This window comes from Melanotaenia boesemani, chromosome 20, assembly GCF_017639745.1.
Source record: "Melanotaenia boesemani isolate fMelBoe1 chromosome 20, fMelBoe1.pri, whole genome shotgun sequence".
NCBI lineage: Eukaryota > Metazoa > Chordata > Actinopteri > Atheriniformes > Melanotaeniidae > Melanotaenia > Melanotaenia boesemani.
This window is the reverse complement of record NC_055701.1, coordinates 13,908,628-13,927,026: the sequence shown is the minus strand read 5'-3', so window position 1 is coordinate 13,927,026 and position 18,399 is coordinate 13,908,628. Positions and strand designations below refer to the sequence as shown.

General features: G+C 37.8%; 1 protein-coding gene across 2 annotated transcripts in view; it reads right to left on the bottom strand.

Annotated features, from left to right (window-relative positions):
* Positions 1–12,611, bottom strand: part of stac (SH3 and cysteine rich domain) — a 29,743-nt gene extending 17,132 nt beyond the window's left edge. Inside the window, exons 1-4 of one of the 2 annotated variants that reach the window (XM_041972267.1) lie at positions 12,169–12,611; positions 11,208–11,240; positions 8,152–8,485; positions 1,967–2,100 (exon numbers count right to left, since the gene is read on the bottom strand). In XM_041972267.1, the coding sequence (XP_041828201.1) occupies positions 1,967–2,100; positions 8,152–8,485; positions 11,208–11,240; positions 12,169–12,282 (615 nt within the window). In that variant the 5' untranslated portion in view covers positions 12,283–12,611. The remainder of the gene's footprint in view (positions 1–1,966; positions 2,101–8,151; positions 8,486–11,207; positions 11,241–12,168) is intronic. The other variant, XM_041972268.1, reaches the window with a different exon arrangement.
* Positions 12,612–18,399: the final 5,788 nt, after the last annotated feature.

Sequence of the window (18,399 nt, the reverse complement as noted above, 5' to 3'; positions counted from 1 at the left end):
TCAAAAATCCAATGCTTGGTTGAAACTGTGTCATTTAACAAGATAAAAATCTCCAAAACAAAGCAACAAATCTACAGCATAATAGTAGAAAAAAAGTCAGAGTACAGACCTAAATCTGACTGAAATGTTGTGTTGGGACCTTAAGGAAGCTGTGCTAAAATGAATGGCTCAAACCTGATCCTAAATAAAGCAACACTACAAAAAAAGTCCTCCTCCAAAATTCCTCCACAGTAACAGTAGAAACTGGAGAACAGAACTACCAAGACATAAATATCAAATGACACTGATTTTCATCTACATTTGTAAGGGAGTATTTGTGTTGTTATGTTCAGAAGCTTACTGGAAAAATGAAGATTCACTGGTTTCATGTTTAATAAAGATTCAGAGCATGAAGTCACTTGCTTTGTTTCTAAGGGGTCTGCAAGCCAAGAGAAACAAGCATGATTGCAAAAGCATCCAAGTTTAGAGTGAGTTGAATTTAGAGCTGCAGTCCTCTGGGAAAACGCTCCTTTTTATGCTTGACCTTTAACCTCATTTTCCACTCCTGAGAGCCAGTCATATCTTCAAGCCTCATCCCACAGGCATCTTGTGAAAAGATGCAACAGGGGAAAAATATAGAGACCAGCTGTATTGTTGCTATTAGTTTTGCATTTTAATACAGAATTTATTTTCCTTATTCTTGCTGAGTTGAGTCCCTTCTGTTGATTTGAACTGCTGTGGAGGTGAAAATGCTTCTTGGTAGTGGCTGGTATCAGCATGACTGGGCCTAGCTATGTAAAAACAACCTGACCACCCTCGTATACTCACTCAAGGACCAAAGATCTCACTTTAATGAAATCCCCTCACAATGCCCAAAGAAAAATCTTGTGACTTATTTTATCCCAGTCACTGCTGTTACCAACCAACATTGACAACAATCCCATTAAGAAAGTGAGCTTCAGCAAGAAATGCACCACAATATACAAAGGATTGCATTCTTTGGGCCGTACCTCTACTCAATATCTATGCATCAGTTAACTGCAATGGAATGCTAACAAAGCAATTATAATAAGGCCATTTTAAAATCAGCCAATCAGCCTTTGTCTTCTTGCATCCATTATGATTCCCATTGAAAAGCTACCAGGGGAAGTTCTAGAAAATCTTTAATAAGAGTGGGACCTGCCACTAGTGTGAATGAGTGCGCTACACATGCTTCTTCCAGGCCACTCTTGCAAGCCTTAAGGAAAAGTCATTTATACTTTGCCTTTATGAAAACCTTTAAGCTTTTGACCAGGAGGTTACAGTGAGGTTTTGAAGAGGTAAATGTAGACCAAAAGTTAAATTATTTTCAACCTTCAAAGCATTTTTTTTTTTCGCTACAGAATTGGCTTCTATAAGCAAAGGAAACATCTAAAGGCAAAGTTAAACTGTTGATGGCAAGGTTAAAATACTTTTCAAACATCCTCTCTTCAATGGAATAAATTGCCAGTAACCAGTTGAAGTGGTTAATATGTTCCCATGAGAGGTGAAAAGGATGGTGTCAGAATCTAAAACAGAATGACTTATTAGGTGAAATGAACAGTTAGCAGCTTTCATCTGATCCACAGCCTGTAACTCCATAAAAGACCAGACTTGACTTGTGTTAAAAACAGCCTCATCACAGTTGAGACTATGAAATGTCAAACACATAAAACTGCCACATGATCGTCAATGAGATGCTTCAGAGTAATCTTATTTCCTAATTTCATGGTTTATGACAGAATCAGAATTTGATGGTAATAAAGAGGAGGCTGAACAGTAAGCTTCATCACTATTATCTAACACGAGGACAGTGATGATATAACGATGATGAGGATGCATGGTGGTCACAGATGTGCCTGCACACTGACACATAGAGTGTGATTTCTGAATAAGCACACTGTGGTGGGAAATGTCCCATAGCCATTTCTGATATTTTCTGATGTAGTTACATTGTAAAGCCTCTCACCAGCTTCCCCATGCAGCGCTGCTGCCCAACTCCGTTTTCACATTTGTGATGAAGGCTCATCTTGCAGGCTTTGCAGCGGAGGCCGTGCTTGGCTGTGTTTCCCGCCAGGAACACCACGTGCTTGGCTGTTGTGCCTGATATGCAAACAGAAAAAGAGACAACCAGTTCCAATCTGTCAAGTGTTGCAATCAAATGATGCTCTTCATTGAACAGGAAAGGCTCTGCAAAACATCTGAGAAAATGTATTTTTTTTAAACACTGTGACATCCATGATTTTATTGCCTTTACAAATTTATTTTACTCCTAGTGTATGTTGGAGTTCCCAGTGTACTCAAGAAAAACTAAAGGTTGAATGTTCTAATAAAATTTACCAAAACAGTCTCATGATGTAAACTTCTGTTACACCCAAACACACCAAAACTGAACCAGCGTTATCTCCACCATCTGAAAGCATGTCAGATTGCTGCTTGAGTGAAGCTTATTCTTCCTTATTAATACATGACTCACATTTGCAGAAATAAAATAAGATTAACCGTATTAATTTGTGAGCCAAAGTCATGCAACAACATGAGTGCAATCATTTGGCATGTGTATGTGTGTGTGTGGAGATAAATGAATGACTTTAATAAATACCCATTGAGAAGCAAGAAAAACAAAGTTAGGGAAACACAAATGGGAAAAACAGTCTTGTTCAAAGTAGAAACTGCAATGCTGCAGCTGGGTGTTGAATTAAGAGCACTAAGTGTGTTAATAATGCAGAATCGTCAAGGAAGGGTTAGAGATTAACAGGAAGACAAAGGTGCTATACATGGGTAAAACTAGCAAAAAAAAAAAAAGAGGTGGAGGATATTATTGATGCAGAAAAGAATTTTGGTAACCTTACAGATTTCAGTAAGAAAATTTGTTCATGATAACCAAGATATATTAACGAGATATGACAGGCAAAAGGCTCTACCTAACCAAATGACGAAGCGACGACGAGTCCTCCAGTTCATGACCTAAAGGATTAAAGAGATCCCTATAAGTTCAAATGTAGTTGAAGAGAAAACTTTGAAATATTAGGCAAAAATTATTATTGTAATTATTGGTTACCTAAGGGGAAATCACCTAGGGCATAAGTATGTGTATCGCCAGGATTAGCAGTTGATTTAAAGGTTAAATCAGAGTCAGGGGTTTTCAGTCAATGGGATGACAATTTGATGTGAGTGGACGCCATGGAAAACTTTGTACTCCACAAAGCCACAGTCATATTGTTTACAAAGGGAGAAAATTCAAGACCAATCTTATCTTCCCCATGAGTACTAGATCCCAGAAGATCTCTGCAAGAGCAAGGCATCTCTTATTCCAAATGGTCACAAAGGAAACAGGATAAGATCTTTTACATCTCAAATTTCTTGAGTTAAAGATGCACATCGCAGGGCTGCAAGGAGATAGCTGTTGGACAAAAAACACAGCTCCCCTTATGACCTTAAGATCAAGGTTTGGGCTTATTTTATTGGATATGGGTTAGGACAACCTGCTGTTTCAGACTGAACTATTAATTCTGAATTATTCAAGCAAATTCAAAACAAAAATGTTTAGTACATCAGCTCATGAGCTGAACCCTGAGAGTCAACGACTAAGCACACAAATAATTTAAGAAAACAGTAAGTTTTCGAATGACCAACTCTAATCCATGACATTAATCCAAAAAAAAAAAAAAAAAAAAAAAACTTAAAGTGATCAGTTCAACTGAGGAAAACCTAAAAACTATAAAAATCTGAGCAACACTTTGGTAAATGAGATAAAAGCCAGATATTACTTTTAAATTAGTGAAAATTGTGGAATTTATATGATTTTGATTATAAAGGAAAATTATGTTAAGTGACAAACATAATCATAACTTACAGAAAGCAACAAAAAGTTATTGAGAAGGCAAATAATTTCTTAGTCATTATAAACTATTAACCATCACTTAGAAGCAGCAGTTGTATATTTCTTGAGAGCTATCCTTAACAGTAGAGGACACTCATAGTGCCGCTGTTAGTTGTAATCTGGCAACTGTGGCTCTTTATTGATTAATCTATAAGCACGTGCCCTGCACAGGCTCACACATTTAGATACGTGCGAGAATATGCATACGCAAAAGTACCATCAATCTATTTCTGTGGACACTGAGAGAGCAATCTGCCAAGCCACAATTTCAGCTATGAAACGTTTTCAATTTGTACAGAATTAGTTTATTTTAAAGCGTTACTGTGAATAGAAAAGTAATCCAAAACGATGGACTCCTCAACTCTCCTCAGTCCTCTGGACCTTTTAGAGCACGCCACATGCAGACTGGCAAAGAACATCTTACCAGTTGACAAACATGTTTTGTACTTTGAATATAGGAGGATGAATTCAGGGAGGAGGTTCAGAGTTTTTTTTTGTGTAAGCGCAACAGATACAAAAACTCCTTAAACTTTTAAATGGCCCAATGTGACTTGGGTGTGTAAGGATGAATGCGAGTGGTGGAAAGGAATGAAGGGGCATGTCAGTCGATATGAGTTGAACCGTATATTTGCACAGGTCTAAAATGTTTATTGGTAACTTTTTTCAGCTGCTTTGACGTGTATTTATTGTATTTTATGCTGATGTGTTTGTGTTGTACAGCAAGCCTTTTATGTATATCAATTTTTCCCAAGGCAGACAACTAAAGTGAGTTTGACCTTTAAATATGAAGCCAAACAGAGAAACAAGATCCCTGAACAAGACAACAAATACAAGAAATTGTAGTCAAGGTGCTAAACCTCTCATGGGAAATAAAAAGGGAGGAATAAAATCTTTGCTTTTCACGTGCTGTAATGTGAACTGGTGTCATGCTTATTTTGGATTTGGGCTACATTGGCAGGAACTGGAAACTAGATCCCCCATTTAAAGCTTGTGTGACTCTCATCTGACACAGAGCTGGCAGAGTTAGTTATACTGAGACAGAAACTGAGAGAAAGCTGAACCCACACAGGTCAGCCATGGATCACCACAACAACAACGGAAGCGGCAGATACAATGCAGGAATTTTTTTTTTTTTTGGGGGGGGGTCATTAAATCAGTTAGACAGATTATGTTCCTTAATGAGCTGCTTGTGTTTCATTCCCTTTCAGGTCAGCTAAGTAGTCCCAAGAGATATCTTTAAGAAACCATGATTTGAGTTCTTGTTAGTCTCCGTGGGTATGTGCATGGGGACAGGAAGCAAATGATGCTCTTGTCAAGCTGTTGTTAATTGGCTTGTTTTAGATGGCTCATTCTTATGGGGGAATAATGAGATAACTAAATGCTAACTCAGAGGGGGAAATTAACCAGTCTGTTTCAGCAGGCAACTATAAGAAACTAGCATATACTTTTTCTTTTCTTTTAATGGCTGGATAATAAAGTGTGTATTTAGGAACATGTATAATCATACATTCATCATAGTCCATTATTCATTTACCCAACAGGAAAGGACAGGACAGGATTCCAACTTTCTCCTTCTTCATCACCTCATATTTTTTCCTATTTAATCTTCCTCCTTCAATATTCTCCTCCTATTATCCTCTAATCTCCTACCCACAATGACTCTGTCACTCTCACACTCTTCAGATGACAGTCGTATATTGATCCATTGCGCTGACACGTTACCTCCTGCATACCAGTGTAGATTACCTGCACTAATCATAGATCCTCTAACGCTGACTACACAGGATATAACATCAAGTGCTTTTATTTAAGAAACCGTCTTGACAATCTATTAGATAGGGCCGTTTCTGTATCTATGGTTTCTTAAAGAGCCATGTGTGCTGGCTCGCTGTACACACGAAGCCCTAATAAATCAGAACAACTTTTCTTTTGTTAAAATCAAAGGTAGTGAAAATTAAATTTCAATTAGTTAAACAAAAAATCATTTTCCTGCTTGATCAGCTAATATATGCTACGTTTTACAAACAATCCCTGTCGAGATAGAACCATGTTTGATTTATGTTTAATTACACGTAATAATAATAATAATAATGTAAAATAGCAAGGATACTGTTATGTATTCAACATGCTGCTTTACAGAAATCAGCACTTTGCTTTATCTAATATTTACTCGTTTTATTTTACTCTGCTAATGCTAAGCTAATGAAAAAGTCAGAAAGCATTGTGATGAAATTTGGTCTTATTTCACAATAGATGGCATATTGAATTTCTATAAAATAGAGCACCTTTTTTTTTTTTTATAAACAAGCTATGTGTTTAGCAATTCCTGCCAACCCTGTGTGGTGTTAGCATACTTGTATTCACCTCTTAAGCATTTATGAGTGTACAGCATGTAGTAGGTATTCCTAGACGTGGAGATTCAAATGCATTTTGCAAGTTAACTTAAGCATCACTAACTTAATACTAAATATATTTTATACAGTATTACATGGTGCATTTCTATTACACAAGCCTATGGAAAAATGGATTTAGACTGTTAAAAACTTAATCATATGTCAAGCTTAAAGGCAAATTGAGAATTATTTTAGTTTACTACTTGTAAATGCATGACTCAGACAGTGTGCCAGTTGTTATGTGACTATATTATGCAGTACTAATATGAACAACACCTCTGGAAGCTTCCACTCCACCACACAGGAAGGCGCCACATTGTCAGATTTTATGTGATTTACAGATGGCTGCCATTCACTGGTAGCTGCACACTCTGCTCTAAGAACACAAATAATATTCCACACTAAAGAAAATTTGACCCCACAAGGAATATACGAACAGATGAGGATCTATGCTTACAAAAGGATTACAACACACTACACATTACACCTGGATCACTTTTAATGTATCTAAATGTTCTTTCTTTTTCAAGGAATCATAGAAATTATTGCTGTGCTCATTTAATATTCAGCTCCCTCCTACTTGTTTACAACAACGATTTCTCCTTGTGTCTTGAGTGTTCTGCTCTGAATCTGATTTTGACAGCACCATTACATCTCATTACTCACAAATACACACACAAGTACACGCAATATGCTCTCATTAAAGCAGGACAAATGAAGAACAAAGAAGTATCTTATGAGTGGAGCAGAGGGCACAGAACCAATCACAGGGCCAGGTGGGGCTGACACAGTCCTGTCATCACAGACAGACCACCCAAGGCTTACAACTGGACACACTTTTTTAAACATACTGTGTAAAGCAGATCAGTATAAGTAAACATGTTTTGAACTATGTATCAGTACATTTTGAGGTACAGTGAACTTGTTTAATATAATTGATTTTTATTTAACTTTAATTTCCCTAGGAAAATTAAATTATTGAAAATAAAAACGGCTTTTGCAAGTGAGCCTGGTTAATTAATCATGGTATTACTCCTACATTTCTTACAGTTAGGTCACAGTCAGGAAAAAAGCCGTAAACTTGTCATTATTTTTCACAGATTGATACGTGTACCACAACAACTTTAAACCTGCCATGACTATTTTCTTCCTGTCTTCTTTGTAGCCATGTCTTGAACTCCTGCTCCTGCAAGAGCTACTTAGAGCTCTGCAAAAAATTACTCAAATTCATTAACTTCTGCAGTGTTTTAATTCTGGATTCTCACCTTCTTTTTTAAAAATATTTGATAAGCTGCTCAGACTTGTGATGCCATGCACATTTTCACCTTTCCACTTCTCTGATCTTTCTTTTTATTAGCACAAGATATGAGGGGGTTATTGAGCAGATGGTGCCAGTAGACCTTGTCATTTACATACCATCATGAGTCTCTGATACAAAGACTTTGTGTCCCTTGGCTCTGATGGTCAACAGGAAGTCTGTAGCAAGAGAACATCTGGCAAGGGCAAGACAAGTAGAGGAGCTGGCACAGCTACTGTTGGCGATCTGACACCTCAGCAGACAGATGGAGGGACTGAGCTCAGTGTGTGAATTAGGACGGACTTGGTCACATGTCAGAGGGTCAAATTGGATACTCAGGGTCAGATGCCTCATTGTGTTTGTGTGTGAGTTTCAGTGGATTGCACACTTTTCCAACTGGATAACAATATAGTATTTTAAACATAAAAACAATGTTATGCAGAACGTCATGCTTTTTCCTTATAAGTAGAGGTTTACTACTCTCACAGCTTGATTCTGGTGACAGAAAAGCATGTGGAAGTTGCTGCAGAAGCTGCTACTTTGCTTTACGTTGCTTTGATGTTCTGATGTTTCAAGCGTACCTACAATCATGTGGTTGCAGACGTCGCAGAACGTGGGCTTCTTAAAGATGTGCTCCATGAAGCAGTGTCCTGCTGAATCTACTTGCAGTGGGTTGCGTGACTGGGAGCGTGATGTGGGAGGAGGAGCGCAGGGAATGGCCGGTGGGACCGGAGGAATGGGGAGGCTGGTGGTGTGTGGTGGAGCCATCCCGATGTTGCAGAGATGGCCTGTACTGCTGCTCACATCAGAGAGCAGCTCAGTCTTGTTCTCGTTGCTGGTTCGGAAGAAGTTGTCGGCGCTCTTGCTGCGGATGCTTTTAGTCTTGAAGGACAAGGAGCGCTTGAGTCTTTGCAGCTGAAAACAGAGAGGATGAGTTAAAAGAAAATGCAGCAGATGAGAAAAAAATCTAAAGAGAACTATTTAGAAAGCATATGTAGAGTGAATAAACTGGTGTAACAACCTTAGACAACAACAAGCATTGGCTATTAAACTTTTAATACCTCCATGTTCAATGGCCAGTAAAAAGACTAGTACTGGGGCAAACTTATCACTGTCCAGTGGGAACCAATCTGGTTCATAATGTCATTTCTATCCTCCGCCAGTGCATTACCTGAAAATGACTTCTCTCAATCAAGCACCTTTTTCTGGCTACAGCCACTATCAGTCACATCAGGTTTCGTCTCTACAGTTAAACTACTCATAACACTCCATACTGACAAGTCCTCATTTAATCTCTCAGCATGAGGCTCCTCTCCTGTGAGATCCACTTAAAGCTGAGAAAAACATTATTTAAAAAAATGGCAAAGTGTTTTTATGTTTTCGTTTTTGTTTTGAATTGTGAATAACAACTGAATCAATATAATAGGTAAGGAAAGACTCTTATCCATTAGGTCCTGTTGCAAATCTCAGGCTTGTCTTTACAACTGTAAACAATCTGTGGAAATCTGTGTTTGTTACAAAGCACAGAGACAAGACAGAGAAATCTTAGCCTTAAACTACAGAAATGTTAGGTGAATTAACACACTGCTCATACTCTGTTTGCACTTGTCAATTTTCTGAACATGCCTGAGCAAATTGTTTAGAGTCACTGCAGCTGCACAATAGTGAATCAATTCTGCAGATCACTCTGGAAACAATCAATTTTGACCCTTTTTCTACCATTACCACCCACACACATGGATGCACAAACACACAAGCTTTCACAGACTAAGAGATGAACCAACAGCACAAATACTGTATAATTTCCTGGTAGTGGTAAAGACAAATAGATCTTGATTCTATATGGATTTACTACTCATTATGCAATGTCTGTATGTGCAGGACTTATTTAAACATGCTATGGTAGAGTAGAAAACAAATTATCCCCTACGTTTTGGTAATAAATGAAGCAAAGCGACTAAAGGTGTGCATGCAGTTCATGCTCTGTTAGATGGCTCCAAACCAATAACATCTATGATAAAGCAGGGAGGGTTAATGAAGGTCTGCTCAGCTGCTACACAAGCTGCAATAGCTACTTCTTGTATGAAATTAAAGTACCATGAATCAAATGCAAACTCCAGAAAAAAGGGTTGCGAAGTTTTCTAAAATCCAATAAAACTTTTTGTGACTTATGCTTTTGAACCTTTATTTAGCATGCACATCCAAAGGAAATCATTTAGGTGTCTTCATTAGACAAATTTATTGCATTTAGGAATTAAAACAAAATCTAAAAATGGATGCCAGCAACACAATAATAAGAAGCTGGGACAGAGGCAGAGAAAGCTAGAAATATTTACAGTGTCACAGAGTTCTGTAAGATTCCCCAATCAGCTGATAACATAGTGATAGATAAGGTTATCAGTATGAGAAGGGCATTTACCAAAGGTTAGCCTTCGGTAAGAAATTTATTTGCAAATTTGTCAAGTGTTTGAAGAAGTAAGTGTTTTAGGTTGTACATGTTCCTTGGAGGACATGCAAACAACATAGGGGTAATACTGAGAAAAAATTAAGGAAGTCTGGGGAAATATTGGTGTATAAAGTCCAAGGCCGGAGACCACAATTGGATTCAAGCGGTCTTCAAGTCCACCGTGCCACCATGATCAGTATGTTATGAGGGGGGGACCTCAGAAAACCATTGTCACTGAAAACAGTCTGCAGCTGTGTCCAGATATGTAACTTAAAATTATATTCCTCAAAGAGGAATCTATATATCAGTTATGTGCAGAAATACCACAGAGTTCTCTGAGCACAAGCTCATCTTATGTGGACAGAAAGACAGCTGTGTTTTGTGGTAAATTGAGAGTATTTTTTAGCTGATTTTTGGAAAAACTGACATTTAATTCTCTGTTGCAAAGAGGATCATCCAGGCTGTTATCAGTAAAAGATGAAAAAAGCAGTATCCACAATGGTACTGAGATTCACCAGCAGCGTGAGAGACTTGAATATGTGTGATGGTACCAATGGTGCAGAGGGTTTATATTACAATTATGGTTAGATGTATGCTGTCATCCTGCATGTATGGTTGTGTTATCAGGACAATGCTATCCTCATTTTGCATGATTTAAAACAGTGTGGCTTGTTAGACACAAAGTGTGTGTGCTTAACTGGCCTGCAGTCCAGACTGGATCTTTACTGAAATTGTATGGTTCATTATAAGGAGGAGAATCAGACAAAAATGACTAAGGATTGTTGAGCAGCTAAAAGTTTGTATTGCAAGAATTGACACAAGCTCATTTAGAAAGGCTCAATTACTATCATCAATGACTGTAATGTGTCAGAAAAGGAAGGCTGATGTAACACAATATAATCATATCTCTGACCCAACTTTTCTTTTCGTTTAGTTTCTTTTCTTCTTTTTTTTAAGTTTTTGTTACATTTCAATTCATTTCTAAAGTACTTCTGCTAAATATAGCAAATATAAATGGCTGATGATGGATGAAACCTGACTCCTTAGAGTGAGCTATGTAAATAAGACAGTAAAAGTTGTGGTGCCAATTATGCAAAACAACTTTTATCTGTATGTACATGCAAGCATATCTTTATGATGATGGGCTAACATCAGAAGTTTGCTATAGTTTACAAATGAGTGGAGGCTCACCTTGCGCTTGTGGTGTTCAGGCCTCACATTATTCTTAAAAAAGGAATAGAAATAAAAACACAGCTTCACTTGATAGTTGTTGATTAAAAAGCTATTCTACACTCTATAAAGTAAAAAACTTTTTAAAAATTACGTTTAAGTTCCACAATTTAACAAATAAAATTAAAGACATGAATGCAGATATTTTCTCGGTCATCCCAACTGCAACTGAGAAAACCGATTAAAGCCTCAGCATCATACACATTCATTTATTAGAATTACAGAAATAGATGCTCCTGTGTGGGAGTTTTGAGGCAGGAGAAGAGGAAAGCTGCTGCAGCCATCCTACCCTGATGACTGGTCCAAAAATGTCCTACTAATTGTATGAGACTGGGCAACAAGTGACCCACATATATGGTAAAATGCCAAAGGCAGTCACAAGTAGGAGGCACAGACTATTTTATGAATACAAATATATTATTTGGACCATACTGTTTATTTAGCCACAAAAAATAACTTATTTTTGGCAGATTGGAAGCTTAAAAAACACATATTTGTCATCCAAAAATAATAAATCCACAGTCAATAACTGGACTGACTATATTGTCTTCTCTAAATAAAGAAACATGGTTATGGGTCTACAAAGGTACATTTAAGAAGGATGTATTTATCTAGACTATATGTGGTGGTAGCTTGTTGCTAATAAAAATGTAAACTGGTAATTATAGATTTTTGGGGTTGGATATTTCTATGATATCCTTACTAAATGTAGCTTTTGGGGCTTTGTTTAAAAAGTTTCTTTACACTTGTTTAAATGTTTTTTCTATTTTTCTGCGTTTATTCGCTTTTTAAAGCTACTCTCAGTTTAATCGACTTTTAATTTAATTTTCTTAAAAGTTGTTTGATTATGTTTATAAAAGTTAGGCTGATCCTACAGTAGGTCCGTTAGTTGAATAAGATACAAATATCAGGGCAGACCTACCTTGGTTTCCTGATGGCTAGCGCTCGTCGTCGGGGATTTGGGTGTCTCATCCTGGTCCCGTTCGTCCTCTTTGCCCCCACTGTCCTCCTGAATCGCGTTGGCTGGCGGGATCATCCTGTTTATCTGCGATCTATTTTTTAAAAAAATGACTGTTGCTCTTTAGAGTTTGTTCCCTGCCAACTCTGCTTACATCGTTCCCACTCCTCTAGCAGTGATCAGAGGATAAAAGGAGAAGTCATCAAGTCCCTCTGATGACAGAACGAGATCCGAGAGAAGATGATGAAATAAAAGTCGTGTTGCTACTGGGAAAAGTTGATGTCCAAAATCATAAGTTGAATGGCATTCCAGTTCGGCTTAAAAGTGTCCCGTCCTTCTAAACGAGGCTCTCGAGTTTATTGCGCCGTCGTGCGTAAACCTTCCAAGAAGTCTCCAAGTCCACGCTGTGCGCCGCGCGCCTCACAGTGCCAATACTCTGAGGGGTGGAGAGATTTGAGGGAGGGAGGAGGAAGGAGGAAAAGACGACACATTTACTCTGTCTTGCCAAAATTTAGATACAAAACACTCAGAAAAACACTCACAACTAATATTAATAAAGCTGAGTCAACATACCTTTAACATGACCAGTGTATTAATAAAATCAAATAACGTTTGAAGACAGAAAAATCTAGAAACACAGGACATATTTGGCCTGTTTATATTTAACTATAATGAAAGCGGGTGCAAGGAATCCATCCATCCTTAAACTAGTTTTACTATTAGCAGATGAAATTGAAAACAATTGTCTGGTTAAAAAACAAGCAAACAAACAAACAAAAAGCCAAACAATAATTGAAAGTGAAATGCTACAGATTTGCACACTCCCGTGCTTTAAATTACATAAATTAACACTTTCAACGAAGTGTCAAGAAGAAGTTCGTAACGTGGAAATCTTTACACTTCAGCTCTGATATGTATGTGAGCAGTGTGGTGGACTGAGTTGAATTGAGACAACCCACATATAGGGCATCTGTTGACTTAAACTTTTCAGTGAGAATACTCACATGTATTGATACACTATAGGCTACTTTGTGTTTGCAGCTTAATAAACTATTACTTAGCAAATACACATCAGTGTGGCTTTTTAGCACTTACTGCGAAAAATGAGGCATCTCACACACCTCGGATGGAATAGGTAGGATGGTCATTGTAGTCATACATCACACTGCTTCCCTCCAGGCTCCCTTGTAATGAGATGTCCTTGAAGTTATACTGCAGGATGAAGGAGGCAGGCGCCAGACTGCAGCCTCCTCACTGACAGGAATGCAAACACCAACACAGTCCCAAGGACTGCATCTCCATATGCAGTTCAGCTCTCTACATGTAGGCAGAAGGGATTATCTGATTGCTGACCATTCATTTGACTTCTCATAGATTTTGGATATGTTATTTGGACATATCGAGTATTTTATTTTCACGAAAACAGACATCCACTGTTAAAGAGCCAGAGAAAGTAGCTCTGAAGTGTTTGACTGAAAAACCATCTGAGAAATGATGCTTATAACAACCAAGTAAGCAAAGAAAAATGTGCAATTTCAGCCAATAACCAAAGAGTTACCTGCTGATGAGGCCAACTCTAAACTATGGTACATTTAGATATCTACTCTGAATCATCCAAATACAGCCAATGCTGACTAAATGGTGATTCACAGCACAGATAAACAGCAACCAAAAGAAACAGTTAAAAGAATTGCAAGAGTTTTTTTTAAGGTAAAATACAAGTGGAATATTCTTCAATGTGTCATCTTGACCTGATTAGGCTCCTTTTTACCTGTTGAAGAAAGACCTAGAAACACAAATGAGTTGAAGACAGCTGCAGTAAAATCAGTCCTGGAAAAGCATCACATGGGCAGAAATCCATTTATTTATTGATTATGTGCACAGGATTTTATTTATAGCAAAACTAATTTGTATATCTTCAAACCGAAGCCGAGTCTATATTTGATATATTTTTGTGATAAAATACATTTTAAAAAATCAGCAATGTCTGAATATATGTAGACGTACACCTACAGTAAACTGCTTTATTTTAGTTATTCAAAGTAACTTAACAGAAGACATGTCAAATAAACAAAGTAATCACAATTCAAGTATTTTGAGAAACAGCAGTAACTCTTCATTAGAAGTGACTGCAGTGTTCGAGTGTATTGATCAACCTGGCTGCCTAATTTGTGAAAGAAAATGTTAAGTTTTTTCAGTATAGTATACATGGCTTTTCATTAACTTCCATTAACTTGGTCTCATGCTTTCACACAAAAGCCCACCACCTGGAGAGAGCACAAGACAACCCCTTGCCAGTTAGTCAATCAGAGCATGAGTCAATTTGTGAATGTATGCCCATGTGGTGTGTGGTTATTGTGAATCATGTCAGCAGAGAGAGCTAAACACACAACCAGTTGTTCCTGGAAGTGAGAGGAAGGAGAGAAGGAGTGTGAAAGCAAGACAGGGAAAGAACATTATAATTTCCTCCTTTGGCTGCTAGGCCATCGAAGTGGAAGGGGGGCGTGAGAGGATGAGAAAGATGGAGCAATGAGGGGGGATAGGACAGCGGACAGTGATACGGGTTATTTAGACCAAATGAAAGGTTTCGTGAAGGCAATGTGAATCGGCAAGTTGTGCAATTTCATGGTTCACAGTTGCTAGCTCACAATTTGATTATACTTTTACCACTTGAATTTTCTTTCATAGCATTTCTATATTATTTTAGCTTACAAGAACCATGTTATATCATTATTATGCTGTTTTATTTCACCCATTTCCATGTACAGAACATTGTGATTTTATCTGTGCAAAGCACTTTGTAAACTTTACTTACTTATTCAGCTCAACTTTATTCATAGAGCACTTTAACACAACATCAGTTGAACAAAGTGCTGAACACAACATAGAAGCAAACAATTTTAAAGTAATATAATCTGCAAAATAAAAACATAAACAATTATTTGATTAAATAAGTATGAAAAGAAAATATCTGTAGAACCTTATTAGTTTTTTGTAACCCTGTTGTAGCATACTGCACCATTGTGTGGTTTGCTGGCTGTACAGCTAAGGATAAAAAAGCCCTACAAGGGTCATTAAGACAGAAAATCATTGCCTGCCCCCTGCCCTCCCTGGTGGACATTGCAAAATGTAGTGGCTTAAATACAGCAAAGAAATTCCTGGGTGAGCCATCACACCCCGGTCGGGGCCTCTTTGACCTTCTGCCCTCTGGCAGGAGGTTCAGAATTATCAGCAGCCGGACAAACAGTCTTAGAAATCCTTTTTACCCCAGAGCGATTAGGCTTCTTAATGCCTAACCTCCACATGCACCATCACCGTCACTGCTACATCAGGCACACACTTATTGTATGTTCTTATTTTGTTTATAGTATTATTCATAACATAACCCATCCATTGTTGTACAATGTGCAATAGTGTGAGTGTGTGGGTGCGTGCGTATGCGTGTGGATGTTTGTGGATGTTTGTGGATGTGGAGACGTTTTTATGTTTGTTATAGTTACTTGTGATTGTATTTATATTCTATGTGTTTTATGGCACTGTGGGAGGAATGCCCACCCAATTTCACTGCGACAACTGTTGCAACAAAAATAAAGATATTCTATTCTATTCTATTCTATTCTATTCTGTTCTATGTAGGATCCAAATGAAGGACAACGCAGAAAAATGGGAAGCAGACCAAAACTCACAAAATTTAATCAAATTGCTGAACAGTGCTACAACAGCAGGATAAACACGAAACAAACTAAAACAGCTTAATACAAAATGGACTAATAGACTCTGCACATGAATCCCAGAAAAAGACCTAAATCTGACAATTATTATGACAAATGGCAGTTTAATTTGATAGACATATCACCAACCAATCTTTCACAACAGACTGGTTAAAATGATTGGATGGTGTTTTTTCAGTCCTGTCTGTTCTACAGGTGACCAAATTTTCTTTTTGAGTGTTTAATTAATTGGCTGCAGTCGGGGTGTGAATAGGATTTTAAGCAATATAGTGAAAAATTATCCTGAAAAACATCTCCTGCCCTACGTACCAACTCCTGAGCTACCCTGTAAAATACCTGGGATTTTAAATGTTACTTTCATTGCCCTGAGTTTATCTCCCATTTCCTTCCTATTCTTTCTAATGTCAGTTGTAGTGAACATGTTCTGTTGTTTCACAGAGTCTGACACTGAACTGATGAAAACCAAGGAGCATACTGGGGATTAACAATAAATAAGAAGCAGGTGTCACAATTTGCAGCTGAGAAGCAGGTGTAATGTGTGGTGGTTAGCACCATGGCCTCACAGACAGAATGTCACAGGTTTAAGCCGTGGCTGGGGAGATTTTTCTCTGTGTGTACGCGTGGGTTCTTTTCGGGTGCTCTGGCTTCTTTTGGACGGGTTAGTTTAATTGGTCACTCTAAATTCTCCCTGTGAGCTTGAGTGGTTGTTTGTGATGGACTGCCTAGGGTGTACAGTGTCTCTTGCCAGATAATTGCTGGGATAGGCTCCAGCTTTTTTCCAACCCTGAATTGGAATAAGCTGTATAGAGAATGGATGGATAGCTTAATGTTATCAGTTACTTAAAAATCACTGAAAACTTTTAACGTATAAAATACGTTCAACGCTGAAAAAAAGAGTCAAATGGGGTCATCTTCTCAAGATATTGAATGTCAGAAGGAGCATTTTATGGAAATTCATAAAAAAAAAAAATGCTGTTTTAATGCTGTTTGTTGCTGTCTGGCTGTTTTAAATGGACACTACTGAACTTTGGCCCCACCTTAATGAAGGCTAATTTGGCATCCATCTTGCATTCTGTCTCTTTCCAGAGCACTCTCTAGCCATTAAAAGTCACTTTTCCTTTGTTACTTCTTTTGTTCCTCTGCAGCCATGGTGCATGTCCAAAACAGCCAATGTGTTTGTTTTCAGTTGCTGGTGGTCAAAATGTTATCATAAAGTGAAACCTAGCTGTCGTATGATGCCCCTGGCTGAGACATAAAGTTGTGAAGTGTGGTTTCTCAACCCCAAGACACTGCAGGACAATGACGGCTCAAAGAATATGCATGAGAAATGTCAGTGAGCTATCAAAATAAGATGAAGTATTTGTAGTATTGTTTTAATCTCAGTTTAACCAGTAAACAGGGACATAGTACATTACTCTTCATTAGGCAAACTTCGTGGTTTCTTAATGTACAAATACCAACAGCAAGCATAGTCGCATCACTTGCATGATAAAAAACAATATTCACAGCAAAGCTTTTAGCACTTGTGTTGATGGCCTGTATCACAAAGCAATAAATCTGTGTCTGATTCTCTGTTAACATTTTGCTTCTCTGTGTGTTGAAGGAGGAGACTCTGTCACACTTGCATCCAATGTTTGCCTCTTTCTAATAGGAACTCAGCTCCTTTTAGAGAATCAACATGTCAGGAAGCTATTCTAGGATTGAAGTCTCTGGCTCACACGCGTGCTGTTCTCATCACTTTCAGGTGCCAAGAAGACCTGATGAGTATTGAATCTTGTCATTAGTGTAACCTCACCCAGGACTGAACTAAAGGGCTGACATAACTTATGTATGTTGTTATAACTGGAGATCTTTTGTTTTTTTCATTAAGATTTTGTTGAAGCATGACTTTCCAACAGCGTGGCTGGCTACCATCTTGATTGCGTCAGTAGAGCTTCTTAACTTTCATACACTTAAGGAGTTGCATCACCAAATACACAAAATCAAAATCATACACATTACAATGTTTTCTGGAGAGATCTGTATATTTAATTACTTCGGGCAAACTGCATAGTAGTAAGAATTCTAACTGATGTGCATAATTAAACATTAAGCGAACCAAGATATTTCATCAGATTATAACAGTTGAAAAGGCCTCTCATCTAAAAGTGAACCTCATCAATTTATATTTTGTGTCCTTAGCTCAAAGCAAAACTCAAAATGTTAGCAATTACCAGTGACCTGACCTGACATTATACAACTCACATTTGCACACACATATAAAGGAACATACATATGTTTCAGTATTTCTTACAGTAGTGGGTTAATGGATTCCCTAAGAACCAAGGCTAATTAGCTATCTTATTATGAGCCACCCTCGGAACAGTCTCTGCAGGGTACAACCTAATAATGAGAAGGGGGAATATAGTATAAGTGTGTTTGTGTGTGTGTGTGCATGCACATTTGTGCGTGAGTGCAGAAGGAA